This window comes from Falco rusticolus, chromosome 6, assembly GCF_015220075.1.
Source record: "Falco rusticolus isolate bFalRus1 chromosome 6, bFalRus1.pri, whole genome shotgun sequence".
NCBI classification, from domain to species: Eukaryota; Metazoa; Chordata; class Aves; order Falconiformes; family Falconidae; genus Falco; species Falco rusticolus.
In genome coordinates this window covers 45,189,841-45,201,733 of record NC_051192.1, presented here as the reverse complement: position 1 = coordinate 45,201,733, position 11,893 = coordinate 45,189,841, and the positions used below count along the sequence as shown (strand labels likewise).

The window sequence follows — 11,893 nt, the reverse complement described above, 5'->3', positions numbered from 1 at the left end:
CCGCCGGCCCGTCGCCGTGCCGCGCGGCGGGCGCGGCCGCCTCGCCAATAACGTCCGGCTGCCGCACCCCACTTCCGGGGGGCGGCCCGTCGGCTCGCGGGGGCGGAGCAAGATGGCGGTGGTGCCGGCGCTACCGGTTTCCCTCTCGGGCAGGTTTAAAGGGTCCGTCACGGCCTGGCGCGCTCGCCCCTGGCAGCGGGGTGGGGGACAGGCGGGAGCTGCGGGGCTGGCCGGTGCCCGCTGCCCGGCGGCGGGCTGCTCTTGAGCGCTGGGCCCCCTCGGTCGGGGCCCTGGCCTAGCGGTGGGTGCCGGGGGCGGGCGCTCGGCCCGTGCGGGCGGGCGGGGGCGGTGGCAGCAGCGCTGCGTCGTGGGCGGGCCCGCTGGGTTGGGGCTGTGCGGCCGGTAGGGGGCGCTGTGGGCGCGGCGGTGCCGGCGCCTCCTGGGGCCGGTGCTGCTTCGCCGCGCCCTCTCGGGGCGCTGCCGTTGTCCCTGGCCGGAGCGGGCCGTGCGGGAGGACGGGGACAGGGACAGGGATAGGGCCAGATTGCGTTTTTGTTGTCAGGCTGTTCTGGGTTCCCCGCGCAGCAGCGGTACCGGTCCGGTTCCGAGGCGGGGACTCGCGGGGTAGTGGTTTCCGGGTAAAGTCATCCCTCACGCCGGTCCGAGCTCGCCGTAAGGGTGGTCGCGTTTTGCCCCTTGTCCTTCTATAAACAGTGTTCGTGGAAAACGCAAATCAAGTATATAGCAGAGAGCAAGTAGCGTGGATTTTCTTGTCGGTACAAAACATGCTACAACTTTAAACAAACCTCTTTTAATTCTAAATTTCCTTGACTTTACACCTGGGTAACTGTGCAATCAGTGAATTTGTTTTGCCTAGAATTAACTGCAGTTTTCACTCTTTTGGCAGGGCCAGTCATTTAGCCCTTTCTTCTTTGAAAAGACTGGCGACCAATTTGAGATTTTGTTTGTTTTTTTTATTAGTGTCCACTGGTTTAGCACATAAACATACTTTCAAGACTGTGGTGGTTTAACCCCAGCAAGCAACTAAGCATGGGACAGCTGCTTGCTCGGTGTCCCCACCCCCAGTCCCACTGGGGGTGGGGGAGAGAATTGAAAGGGTCAAAGTGAAGAAAATGCATGGGTTGAGATAAGAACAGTGTAATAATTGAAATAAAATACTGCTAATAATAAATTGTCATGAAAAAGAAAATAACAAGGAGAGAGAGAAATAAAACCCAAGAAAAACAAGTGATGAAAGCGCTTTACCACTAACTGACTGATGCCCAGCCAGTTCCTGGGCAGTGGTTCCCCCCAGCCAACCTTTGCCCCAGCTTTATGTGCTGAGTATGATGCCATATAGTATGGAATAGTCCTTTGGTCAGTTGGAGTCAGCTGTCCTGGCTGTGTCCCCTCCCAGCTTCATGTGCACCCCCAGCCTATTTGCTGGCGAGGTGCTGTGCGAAGCAGAAAAGGCCTTGGTTCTGTGTGAGCCCTGCTCAGCAATAACAAAAACATCCCTGTGTTATCAACAGTGTTTTCAGCACAAATCCAAAACATAGCCCCATACTAGCTACTATGAAGAAAACTAACTCTATCCAAGCCAAAGCCAGCACAAAGACCTTACATTTATTTTAAAAAATGGAAGATATTTCATCATTCCCTCTCAATAATAAAATTTTGATCCTCTCCTTTTTAGATCCTTTGCATATTTTACGATTAAAGACAGACTGCCCCAGATCCTTACAAGAGTTATTGATACTCTGCATCGACATAAAAATGAATTTTTTGAAGAACATGGTGAGGTAAGAGTAACATCTCTTCTTGCCTGAGATCCCCACCCCAACCCCTGAGACCCTTTCTCTGCCTTGTTTTTACTGGTTTCTTACTGCAAACATTATTTGTCTGTCTTAATCTTTTTTTCTGTTGTATTTTTTTCTTTATCATCTCTTTCTTGTATCTGTTTTTCATTAATTTTTTCACTCACCTTTTTCTGATCTATCTGTTCTGCAACTGCTTCACTGTCTCAAGGTTTTTGTGTTGGTGCAGTGTTCAGTAGACTGTAGCATCTTCTGAACATGGCAATGTTTCGGTACTCTTCTGCCCTCTAATAAGCAAAAAGTCCAATATAATAAGAAGTCCCATAAGTGATTCGTTTTAGGATGTCAGGTGTAAAATGAGCTTCATTTACCAAAATGTGTTTTGGATTTAAGCTCTGATTTGTTGGAGACTCGTATTTGGCAATTAAAACTTATCACTTACATCTTTCACGAAAAATTGATCTGTGTCTCTACAGGAATAAATATTCAGAGTAGGAACTTTTGTTCTCCACTTATTTCAGAAGGGTGTTGAGGCAGAGAAGAGAGCTATATCTTTCCTCTCCAAACTGCGGAATGAACTGCAAACAGACAAACCAGTGACCCCTTTAGAAGATGAGCTGCCTGATGCTGCGCTGTGGAACCACTACTTAGACTACCAACGAAATTTATCAAATGGAAATGGAGAACCGAGCTGGTTTCAGTCCCCTTGGTTATATGTAGAGTGTTACCTGTATCGAAGAATTCATGCAGCATTAGCACAAAAGTGAGTATTCAGTTGCTTGGTATATTGCTCTGCAAAACATTATTCTTTCCCATTTTTATGGGAAATTTAATTTAATTTAATTTAATTAATTTAAAATTAACACTTTTTCTTCTTCCGTGCAGCAGCATTTGAAGCTTATTAGGTTTCTTAATTCTTTGGTTTCAGCTTGGTCTACATGAAAGCTCTTAAGCTTGACTGTATAGCTTGACTTTCTTGCAGACTAATGTGCATTGTAATATGAAAGTTATTTAGCATTTCTAATAGGTTTGTTAGTCTAGAATTATCTCTTAAGACATATGTTAGTCTAAAACACAAGACTGCGAGAGCCAGTAATCTGTTGGGCATTCTGACTTGTTTTCCTGCTTGAAATCTGAAGTTACCATTTGAGAATGGTTTCTTAAAGCAGTAGACCCAGCTTAATCAGCCCCTGTTGTTCATTCTACACCATCATCTTAATTACAGCAGTGTTTGCAGACCATATGTTGCATCAAACTTTGGGAGCTGATCCTGGTTAAAAATAACTTGGCAGGAAAAACTTCTGCTGGTACTGTGGAGGGGTGCCAGTACAATGTAATGGGGTAGGAATGATCAGCTTAAGTTCCCGCTCCTGCCAAAATACTTGAAAGCTCCATACGTGCTGGATTTGCCCATAGTATTACAGAGGTGCAAACACAGTAATGGGACTCTGTTTCTACTGCTGTGTTGCATAATTTGAACACTTGTAGCAAAAACTTCAATATGAGATGGATCTGCTGGGTTGTGTTAAAAAAACTCAGCAGATATTTTCATTCCTAAGTTTTAAGTTTCTTGACCTTCGTTGTTTAGCTGCTCTTAAGCATATGCTTGGATGAAAGTTCAATCATTTGTCAAAAGGTGTACATTCAAATATGTTTCATAATAGATGAGGCTATTTTTGACATATTACAAGAACTGAATAGTTTTGTCATCTTTGTCATGTTAATTTTCTGAAATCCTACTTAAAAACTTCCCTAAGAATAACTTCATATCACTGTAAGAGATTTTGGTATGGAACATACACTTCAGCGTGCACAAATGTGCTTAAAATTGGGCAAGCAAATTCACTACATTAGTTCACTTGTATGTTACAGTTTTAATTCTCTGTGTCTGAAGACTGGAGTTCGAAATTGTCACTGTGTGTGCAGTTCCCAGAATTGTGCAACTGAACACTTGTTCACTTTCAGAATATGTTGGTAGAAATATAAAGATGTATTGTATACTGTCTGTTTCAGTGAGATATGGTATCAGGCTGTTACTGAGATGTGTGGAAGTCTAGTATGACAAATTAGAAGTTTAAAACCTTAACTAGGGCCCATAGTATGGCCTAAAAAAGTTGAGCTTTGAGCTTGCATTTTGAGGTGCATTTGGTGTGCTGCCATGGAAAATGTGGCAAATGTGTTAATATATTTGTTCTCCTTCTACATTTAGCCCGCCTATTGACAACTTTGATGTATTTAAGGAAGGAAAAGCTCAAAATTTCTTTGAATCCCAAGAGGCTGTTATTGCCTTATGCACTTACTTTCAGGAACTTCTTAAAAATATCAAGGATCTAGATGAAAAGCAACTTCAGGAGGAACTTTTTAAACTGCTGCAGGTAAACTAGTAGTGCTTAACATATGAATTTAAAACATCTCTCCTATGTAACAAAAACTTGAGGTTATAAAGAACCTGAACTTCACCTGGAAATTAAAATGTAGGCCTTTTGTATGTAAAAATATGAAGAAATTCTGACAGCTATACTGTATTGCTGCTGCTCTGGAAATACTTAGATTTTGGTTGCTTGTATTAAATGTGACATTTTCATTATACTGCTGGTCTTCATTTTGTATTTGAAAACTCCTTCAAAACCAGTATCTCTAAAACATTTTAAGACAAGTTCCAGGTAGCCTTTTTGTTATTTAACTATTAAATTGCAAAGCACTTCATTTTATTGATGCTCAGAAAATTTTTAGGCTTCTTTGGAAAAAAATGTTAGAATTCAATCTGAGCCAAAAGTAGTTTAAAAGCTTTTAAACTTTTATAATACATATATATACACATATCCAATATAATAAACTTTTATAATATAATGGAAAATAATACCTTTGGGTAGAATACAAAATATCATGATTACAAAAAAGTCCCTTAGCTAGCAACAATGCATACCAAGTGTTTGATGAATCTTTATAAAGACCCCATCAGTGTGTACTTAAAATAAAAGTTCTTACTTGACTGCATGTAATAAAAAAGTAAACATGCTTTTATTACTCCTTTCTTCGTGTACCCACTGATATTTTCTGGAATTACAGTATGGAGAGTATTTGTGTTTTAAGCTTTGTGATCAGTGTATTTATGCTGATCTAAATCTCCCACCTTTGCCAATTCTGATGCATTTTTCTGATGCATGCATAAATGTACAACATTGTTTGGTTTCTTCCACAAAATCTTGTCTATATTAAGATTTCTGCGCAAGAAGTTGAATTTTATTAAGGCTTGGAGGGAAATGTGGAGTTAGTGCCTGCATGTCTCTAAAATGAAAACAAAGAAACAAAATCTTTAGTGTATGTGAAGTTTAAAATATAACTACAGTGAGACTTAGCAAATGTTTCTTTTTTTCCCTCCTTCTAGGTGTCATTGTGGGGCAATAAGTGTGACCTTTCTTTTTCAGCTGGTGAAGGCAGATCTCAGAAATCTAGTCCTTTACAGTCCCTGGAAAACATGATACCTTACATCTTAGTGAATGATATGGAAAAACTTTGGTCACTGCTTGTAAACACCAAAAAAAGAAATACAGAAAAAAGTAATGTTAGAGTTGACATAATCCTGGATAATGCTGGATTTGAACTTGTAAGTGATCTTGTGTTGGCTGACTTCCTGTTATCATCAAAGCTAGCCGATGAGGTCCATTTTCATGGAAAAAGTATTCCATGGTATGTGTCAGATACCACAAAGCATGATTTTAACTGGACTGTTAAACAACTGCAGTCAGCTAATCATATGTGGATGTCTAGATGTGGGATAAACTGGGAGGGGAATTTGAAAAAGGGAGTTTGGGTTTACCATGATCACATGTTTTGGACTTTGCCACATGACTTTTCCAGTATGGCTGAAGTTGCTCCTGACTTGTATGCTGATCTACAGAAGTCAAACTTGCTTCTTTTCAAAGGTGATTTAAACTATAGAAAATTAACAGGAGACAGAAAATGGGAATATACTGTTCCGTTTTGTCAAGCCTTGAACAAGTTTCATCCTGCACCTCTCTGTAGTTTGAGAACACTAAAATCTGACACTCAGGTTGGCCTAAAACCTGGACAGGGTGAACAAATTCAGGCTTCTGAACCTGAATGGATGGTAAGTGGAAAATATGGGGTGGTTCAGTTTGATGCTGCTCTCTAAATGGTTCCTAATACTCTGAAAGAGATTCCATCTGAATTTTAACTACTTTCTCTGTTCCGTGCTTCACTTCAGCAAAGATTCTTTGTTTGCGCTTTTTCCTCCAAAATGATTTGTTGGTTTTGTTCAACAAAAGACTTTGTTGTACAAAAGTTTACAAACTGTCTTTGTATACATAAATCAGTCTGCATTTCAATATATTTTGTTTTCCTAATGTCCTGTGTCAGCAAATGTTTAAGATAAACATTTATTTGTCCATAATATTTTTTTTTTCTTCATCAGTGGGTATGAGAGTTCATGGCTAACAAGTGAAAAATCTGCTTCAGAAACCAGTTCCTCAATCCCACATTAGCATGTATTTACTTATTTCAGGATAATTTGTGCTCCATATGCCATGTATTGCATGAAAGTTAATATTTTAGAGAATGCAGAAATCAATTCCAGATAGGTTTTTTGGAACTCATTGTAGGATCATATTTTAAAATTGTTGAAAATTGAGTTGACTTCTACCAAGATTTTATTACATAATTTGGTTTTTGCTTGCTTCATGTCTCCATGGACAGGTAACTTTTGATGTTTTTTATATAGTTGACGGTATGTTGAGAGAAAAGTTCGTGGGTGATACCTTATAAATACTGATTTCAAATTTGAAAATTAAATTTTAATTTTAAAATACAAGTAGATGTTGCTAGCTGGTTGCCTGTAGGAGGGGAGTTGTCCCACCTGGTGGGAAGATCAATGGCAGAAAGGACAATCTCACATTAAGAATATGGAAGATATTGTTTATCTAAGAACCTCTACCAAAAAAAAGCACACAAAAAATCCCACCAGACAAACCAACCAGCCAACCCAACCGGTTACATTGATTAGATTTTAAATTTAATACAGATTTGAATTAGAGGTGGCCTGTCTGCAGTGTTTGTGTTTCAAGCACTACTGCCTCTTTCTGTTGTGATAATTCTCTGTCAAAAGTATTTTGTTGTTTTTTTTTTAAGAAGGACGCTGTCATTTGCATGGGGGAAATACAACCCCAGTTGCACTGAGAAGTATATGCTAGAGAAGTGTACACCATACAGGTTGCTGCTAATTGGAACTGTTAGATGCCCATTTCTTCTCTCCTACCTTGGTCTCAAATTCTTCAGAATTTTTGGGAAAATTTAGGGATAGTTTAGTGAGTGACATGAAATGAAAGTGGAAATGCATTATCCATTTATAAAGGAAAAACTGAAATTGAGTCTGTCAAGTCTTAAAGTACTTCTGAGGTTTGAAATAAGACCTCTGATAGGGGACTGATGTAATGCCAGTGATAACCACAGGTTTGTTAGAAAACAGTGACAGCATAGAGTCTGGCTGGGTTATGTCCTTGTCTAGAGCTGCTAAAATGCAGTGAGCTTGCCCCTGGTAGCCAAGGTGGCTGTGTTGTAGAGATCAGGAGTAGACAGCAGGAAAACTTCTATCTCACATATGTCCTGCACAGTGAAAAGGAGAGCTCAGAAGTGGCCCTATCTGAATACATTCTGGAAGTGGTGCTATGGCAAGGGAGCTGGAATAACTGTGTGGTTGGTAGAAAGTGGATTTAGAAAGACTTTTGCACTTATGGTTAACCTAAGACAAGAATAAGCTTTGGCAGGCCTAAAGAAGTGGGAGAGGGGGAAGTATTTGATACCTATTTCGGGCTTTGAAAATGAAGCTGGATTCCTCTTCTGGTCAGTGAAATCACTGAAAAAGCATGTCTTCCAAAGTGGAGAGAATCAGCTGCTGCTTATTGTGTTCATACAATAAAGATCTGTACAGTGAATAAATAAGCTCCAGCTGCTGATGACTTTGGTTATTTTTGGTTGTGTTCTTCTTACATCTGAAAGTATATTAATATTTCAAAGTTGCAAAGTCAAGTAAGTATTCAAAAACAAAGATGCTAGGAATTTCAGGAGGCAATGTGATATTGTAGGTAGGGTTCTACTTTTGAGACCTGGGTTTGGTGTTCTCATATCTGTCGTATCTCTGGCTTAGTACTCCTAAAGTATGAATTCATGCTCATCCTTAGGCACCTGATTAAACTGCGTAAGTTAGAAACCCAGTCAAGAGCTGAAGGTCCGAGTGCTGAGGGTCTCTGACTGGAGAGAGCTCAGGGGGCTCCTGTGAATCTGGGCACTGGAGCCTGTTTCTCGTCTGTGAAAATGCTGTTAACTTGTTTCAAATGCACTTTGAAGCAACAACTTTGGGTCAAGAGCAGAGGGATGGAAGTTGTTGAACACATGCAATGCAAACTTCCCGCATTGTTCAGAGAGACAAAATGATTACAGGAAGAAATCTGCATTGCCTGCGGACAGATTGTTTGTAAGATTTTTGCTGTGTGCTGGCTTAATTTGCTGGGGAGGTTTAAAAGTGTGTAATGGCCAAGAAGAGAAAGGATTATTTCACTATTGAGGCCACCCTTGAACAGTAGATTTGTCTTTTACACAATCTTTACACAAACTGAGAAACTTGGTTTCATTTTTCACTGGTGTTTAATGTGTGTCTCTGCCCAGGTTGCTTTCGAGCTGTTATTTCTGGGAATTCACGATGCAGATCAGTGCAAATGAATATTCCGAAGTTATGATAAATAGAATCCTACAAAATGCTAAATCACCTAGGAGATGCAGCAGTAATCACTCAGTATTACTGAATCATCTTATTGGAGATTGTTGCATTAATGTTTGTGAGGAAGTAGGGTGATTTCATGAGTACTGTAAAACGTAGTTTAACTTAGATCAGCATTTGAATGCTAATGTAAGATATAATGTCATGCTGAAAAAAAAAGGAAATACATCAAGTTAGTTCTGTTCTCCAGTTCATTAAGTGACCACTTTTGATCTTTTGCCCCTCACAAAGAGAGGTTTATGTGGTAATATACTGTGTGGCTACATAGTTACGTGAGGAAAGTACAGCCATAACTGCAATTACAGCTATAGAAGTCAAACAAGTATTTGGAAATATTTGCTATATATAGACAGAACTGAAGGGGCAGCATACTTTTCTGTTTCTTGGGTTGGCTATGTTTTTGCAAGAATTGGATTGATTCTATGATATAAAAATAAATGGTGCTGTAATGCCAGTGTTACATTCTCCCATGCCACAAAGAAGTAGTGAAGACATATTCCAATGAGGCACTGTGCTCTGCTGTTGCGTTCGCTACAGTTTAGTAGGAGATGCTTTTGTAGATACTCAATTACTTGTGGAATACAGCTTCATAAAATGGCAGCATGTGCCTACTGCATTTACGTGGAATTTGCTGTTATACAACATAAAGCATATGTTATAACAATAGCACATGCTATAATACAACTTTTTTTCTTCTTGAGTATTCAAGAAAGTTGCTTCTGTACATCTGTGTTACAACTGATTACCCAAAACACTTACACAGCATAACTCAGGAGCTGCCTGTTTGTGTACCCAAATTCTTGAGATTTTATTCATTTCATGTGCCATTTGAGTATTTGTAGCAAAAACATGGGCATTTTCAGTAATTCTGAGGACCACAATAGACCAACATCTTTTGACTTACATTTTTTTGTTCTACCTTTTGAGAAACTCTACTTGTAAATCAGTTTTTGATAGCAATGATTTGATTTGTGATGAAACAGGAGGAAAAGTAATGTCACAGGCACAGTGAAAGCCACTATACACAAGTCTGAATACTTGATAATTCATTAAAGAAGATATGATAATTCTGTATGTATATAAGGCTTCTTAAAATAAATAGATGTGGAAAGTAAGTTGATTGTATGACTGGAAATGGTTGCAAGAATATTGAAATAAGATACACAATTTTGTGCAAAAGTCAAACATCGTTATAATATTTTGGGGGCTGGGAAAGCCAACTTAAAATTATTCAGGTCTTGGTTCCTGAAGTTGTTTTCTCTGATACAGATGTTATACAAAAACCTGTAAACCATACTTATCTAATGAGTTGCAGGAGATGGGTATCATAAAATGTTCCTCCTCATCAAGATTGGGGCAGTATTAAGGAATTTCCTACCTTGTTACTTTATCAATATTCTTGTCCAAATTTCAAGACTTTAAAGCATTGATTGAGTCTCTTACAATGTATCTGGTAATTACGTAAGGTTGGTGCAGCTGATGGTGTCGTTATCAGGATCACTTCCCAAACTGATAGGTGTTCCATATGTTGTCAACAAAAATGGAAATTTTTTAGTGTTACGCTTGCTGTAACTAAAATATTTCCAAATCACTTTTTTTTTTACACACCTTACTGATGTCCCATGAACCCTAACTATTGTTGAAATAGTTCCTTTAAAGTTCATAGTGCACTTCCATTCATGGTTGAACTACTTAACTACTTGGTCCACGTGAAGCATGTTTATCTCCTGTACTCTCAGTCAGTGTAGGAAAAATGTTCACTCTATTGCATGATAATTATCACATGAAATATTTTTAATCTAAACCCCCTGAAATCATGTCTAAAATGGAATTTTGTATGGAACTTAGTTTTTTTCATTAAACTGTTTGTTTGCTTACAAGCGTTCTGTTTACTCAGAATTACGGAACATAAGTTTGGGATTATTTTTATTTAATGTCAGTTCAAAATCACCTAAGACTTACCTAAGAATTTTAAAATAAAACTGAAAATGTGCTGGTTTAAGATGGTCCTTTTATTTCTTTCCAATATGGTAGTTGCAGAAAGCACGTGGGAAAAAATTTCCTCTACCATGTTTTCTTTTTTGTTTGCGTTTTTTTTTCTTTAAGTTTTCTTTTTTGGTGTGATTTTTTTTTTTTTTTGCAGAACAGGTTTTCAAAATTCCAGTGAATTTTTATTGTGGCTGATACAGATATATTTCTATTTCTATTATACCTAGGAGGCCACTTACATAGATTTATATGAATAAATTAATCCACATTCTGTCTCAGCTTTACAATTGTGAATCCTGCAGATACATTGTGAGAAGGGTTTTAATTTTAACTGCTTTTTGAGGTTTGCCTCATTTGGCTTTGTTTACACTGGTAAATATAAAATGTCACATTATGATCATATACAGTGAAAGAAAATATTCAGTGCTTGTAGGCTGCTTTTGGTTTATCACTTTCCAGTAAGCTAAATAATCATAGTCTTTCAAACTTACTGTGAACAACAATTTTCATGTTTTTAGGAATTTCTTTTATCTTTCTTAGTATTCCACTTACTTCTTCCAAGTCTTTAATGAAGTAAAAGATTAAGAGCTGAGCAGAATAAGGTAAGATATATCAAGGTATATATTACGGGCTTTTTTGTTTGCTTCCTTAATGTTAGCTACCTGATTACTGTGGTACTATCATGGTAAGACTGATGCTTTCTAAGTGACTGTAATTGATAAAGGGTCTGATGATACCATTAGGTGCATCTTTCCATGTGCATTTCACACTGAGTTTTGCCTGCAATTGTGGTATATCATTCAGTGATTAATTTTAAAGGAGGACTTGGTTGTTACCGAATGTGGAGATACAGTGCCTGATACCTGGGCACACTGATGATGGGAGGCGGAAGGCGTCCAGGCCTCCTGTTCCCTGTATGGAAGTGGCTGTACAGAAACCCTGTGTCGTCAGTGCAGTGCTGCTTAACCCCGACACCAGGTGCAGGAGCATCTCACCCCTGAAGTTCAGGTACCTGCAGAGAAAGGGTTTCTGCCCTGTTACCTGTTAATGTAGTGAGTACTGGGTTAGAGGTAATCACACAGAGATTCCTTGAAATAGCTGAGCAAGGCTCAATCTTTAAAATGCTTGTGTGTATTAAAATAACACAGCAGAGAAGGACCTGCAAGCTGGTGAATCCATGCTTTCCTTCAATGGTGTGTATAGAAAAGTTGTTCAGGAAAATGAGACCTGGCTTTTAACAGCCATTCATGGCCTGAAATAGGTTATCTGCCACTTCCCAAGAAAACTGGCTGTC

The 11,893-nt window shown here is 39.0% G+C and overlaps 1 protein-coding gene across 1 annotated transcript; it reads left to right on the top strand.

The window, feature by feature from the left end:
- Positions 1–45: 45 nt before the first annotated feature.
- ARMT1 (acidic residue methyltransferase 1) lies at positions 46–10,612 on the top strand. Its single transcript, XM_037390918.1, has 5 exons — positions 46–162; positions 1,697–1,802; positions 2,339–2,580; positions 4,027–4,192; positions 5,206–10,612. The coding sequence occupies exons 1-5, from the start codon at positions 113–115 to the stop codon at positions 5,971–5,973; spliced, it is 1,332 nt and encodes a 443-aa protein (XP_037246815.1). The 5' UTR covers positions 46–112; the 3' UTR covers positions 5,974–10,612.
- Positions 10,613–11,893: the final 1,281 nt, after the last annotated feature.

What these genes read in the sequence shown, in the direction of transcription:
- ARMT1 (XM_037390918.1), top strand. Translation starts at nt 113, where the DNA reads ATGGCGGTGGTGCCGGCGCTACCGGTTTCCCTCTCGGGCAGGTTTAAA. An exon ending in TTTTTGAAGAACATGGTGAG is followed by an intron (nt 1,803 to 2,338) that starts GTAAGAGTAACA and finishes CACTTATTTCAG; the next exon opens with AAGGGTGTTGAGGCAGAGAA. An exon ending in AACTTTTTAAACTGCTGCAG is followed by an intron (nt 4,193 to 5,205) that starts GTAAACTAGTAG and finishes CCCTCCTTCTAG; the next exon opens with GTGTCATTGTGGGGCAATAA.